The sequence below is a fragment of the Glossina fuscipes genome, unplaced genomic scaffold (genome assembly GCF_014805625.2).
Source record: "Glossina fuscipes isolate IAEA_lab_2018 unplaced genomic scaffold, Yale_Gfus_2 104218, whole genome shotgun sequence".
Lineage (NCBI taxonomy): Eukaryota > Metazoa > Arthropoda > Insecta > Diptera > Glossinidae > Glossina > Glossina fuscipes.
In genome coordinates this window covers 2699-4470 of record NW_024005533.1, presented here as the reverse complement: position 1 = coordinate 4470, position 1772 = coordinate 2699, and the positions used below count along the sequence as shown (strand labels likewise).

The window sequence follows — 1772 nt, the reverse complement described above, 5'->3', positions numbered from 1 at the left end:
TATGCACTGTTTCGTTAGGAGTTTTAAAGGAAAATCATAAGACAATGTTTGAACCATGTCTGTCGCTTAGCAAAGAACACGCCATAGATGGCCTTAAGTTGGGTACGGTTAATAAGTTTTTCTTTGAATTTGAAAAAATGTTCTTACCTGATGATTGGCGAGGAATTGATTGCTTGTGGCGAGATGAGGATCTTGAAATATTACGAGAAACGGAGTACTTTTGGATGGAAGGTATTTCTGGATTCTACGGTGTAGCATATCAGCCCCGTATTCTGTGTGGTTGGATTGTCGGTCGCCATGCTCGCTACGTGGAAACGTTAGCCGAAGAAGATGTTCTAAAAGCCTTAATGTGGATGTTAAGGAAATTCTTAAAATTCCCGGTACCAGATCCAATAAAGTTCATTCGCACTCAATGGTACACAAATAGTAATTTTCGGGGCACTTACAGCTATCGTACCCTATATGCTGATGAGTTGCGGACGGGAGCTTGGGATCTAGCGAAACCTACGACAGATGACGATGACAAACCCATTGTGCAATTTGCTGGCGAAGCGACTCATAATCATTATTTTGGTACTGTTCATGGTGCTATCGAGACTGGCTGGCGGGAAGCAGATCGTTTGATTAATTACTACGAAAAGAAGAAGACCTCGAATTGAATTTCTGAAAAAATGCGAAACAAAATTGACACACATTGTTTTTTTAACGAATAAATAAAGCATACATAAGAAAAGCAAATTGTTATAGGCGATCTAGTGATTTAGATGAATTCAAATTTGGAATCGAACTTTTAAAAAATAACTGTTCTTAAATATATAAGAACTGCTGATCTCTCTGCTTTTTAACATCGCTAGCAGACCGGCTAAAAGGAATTCATTTAACAATGAAATATTTATTAAAAATCAAAAAAAAAAAAAACAAGTGATAAAGTTATACTCGGCAGGGGTCGAATCTCGCATACCCACCACTATGTTTTTCGACTTTTACTCTCCAAATTCTTCTCTTGAATTGATACCCACATCGCTGGTACTATTTACAAAAAATTAATCGCTTTGTTTACCAAATTCATTTTAAAAGGAACCCATTTTTAGGCAGATAATGTATCTTCATTGAAGGATTGTACAAATAGCTTTAAATATTCGGTCTTGTTTGCCTCATCACAAATAAGCATAAAATCTTAAAAAAGTGAAAAAAAAACAGAATTAAGAAGTAATTAACTTGCAATTTTGTGTGGGCGTGGCGGAAGTTTTTCATTTTTGCACGTAGGGCGTAGAGTGCTTCGCAAAGTAAATGTGGAAAATTTCACCCTTTAAACTTTTGTAATTTCTGAGTGACGAGCAAAACCAATAAACTTTTCTTAAGATGAATAGAGTTGCGTGCAGTTTATGCTCTCCTGCCGACTTCTGCTCTGACCAAGTTGCCTGATTTTCAATACCAACCTGCGCGCAGAAACTTCTATTTCTATAAAATTTGAAGTTGATATCTTTATTTTTGCGACCAGGAGACTGCCAAGAAAACATACCACACAGACACACAGACGGACCGACACGTCTTGAACAATTCGGAATTGCACGATGATCAAGAATATATATACCTTATAGGGTCGCTGAAGCTTCCTTTGGGTGCAACATATATTATGGGAAAAAAACAAGATGTGTATACCCCATACCATCTTACAGTGGTGGGTATAAACAAAAAAGCGAAATATGATGGAATAATAGTAAAACAGATTTGAATAAAATTAATAAAGAAATATAAAGAAAAAACTAAAA

General features: G+C 36.2%; 1 protein-coding gene across 1 annotated transcript; it reads left to right on the top strand.

Annotated features, from left to right (window-relative positions):
- Nucleotides 1–5: 5 nt before the first annotated feature.
- Nucleotides 6–659, top strand: LOC119644269 (peroxisomal N(1)-acetyl-spermine/spermidine oxidase-like; the record flags this gene model as incomplete). The annotated part of the gene is made up of 1 exon (XM_038043804.1): nucleotides 6–659. A coding segment is annotated over one exon (654 nt), but the record flags the coding sequence as incomplete, so codon positions are not given.
- Nucleotides 660–1772: the final 1113 nt, after the last annotated feature.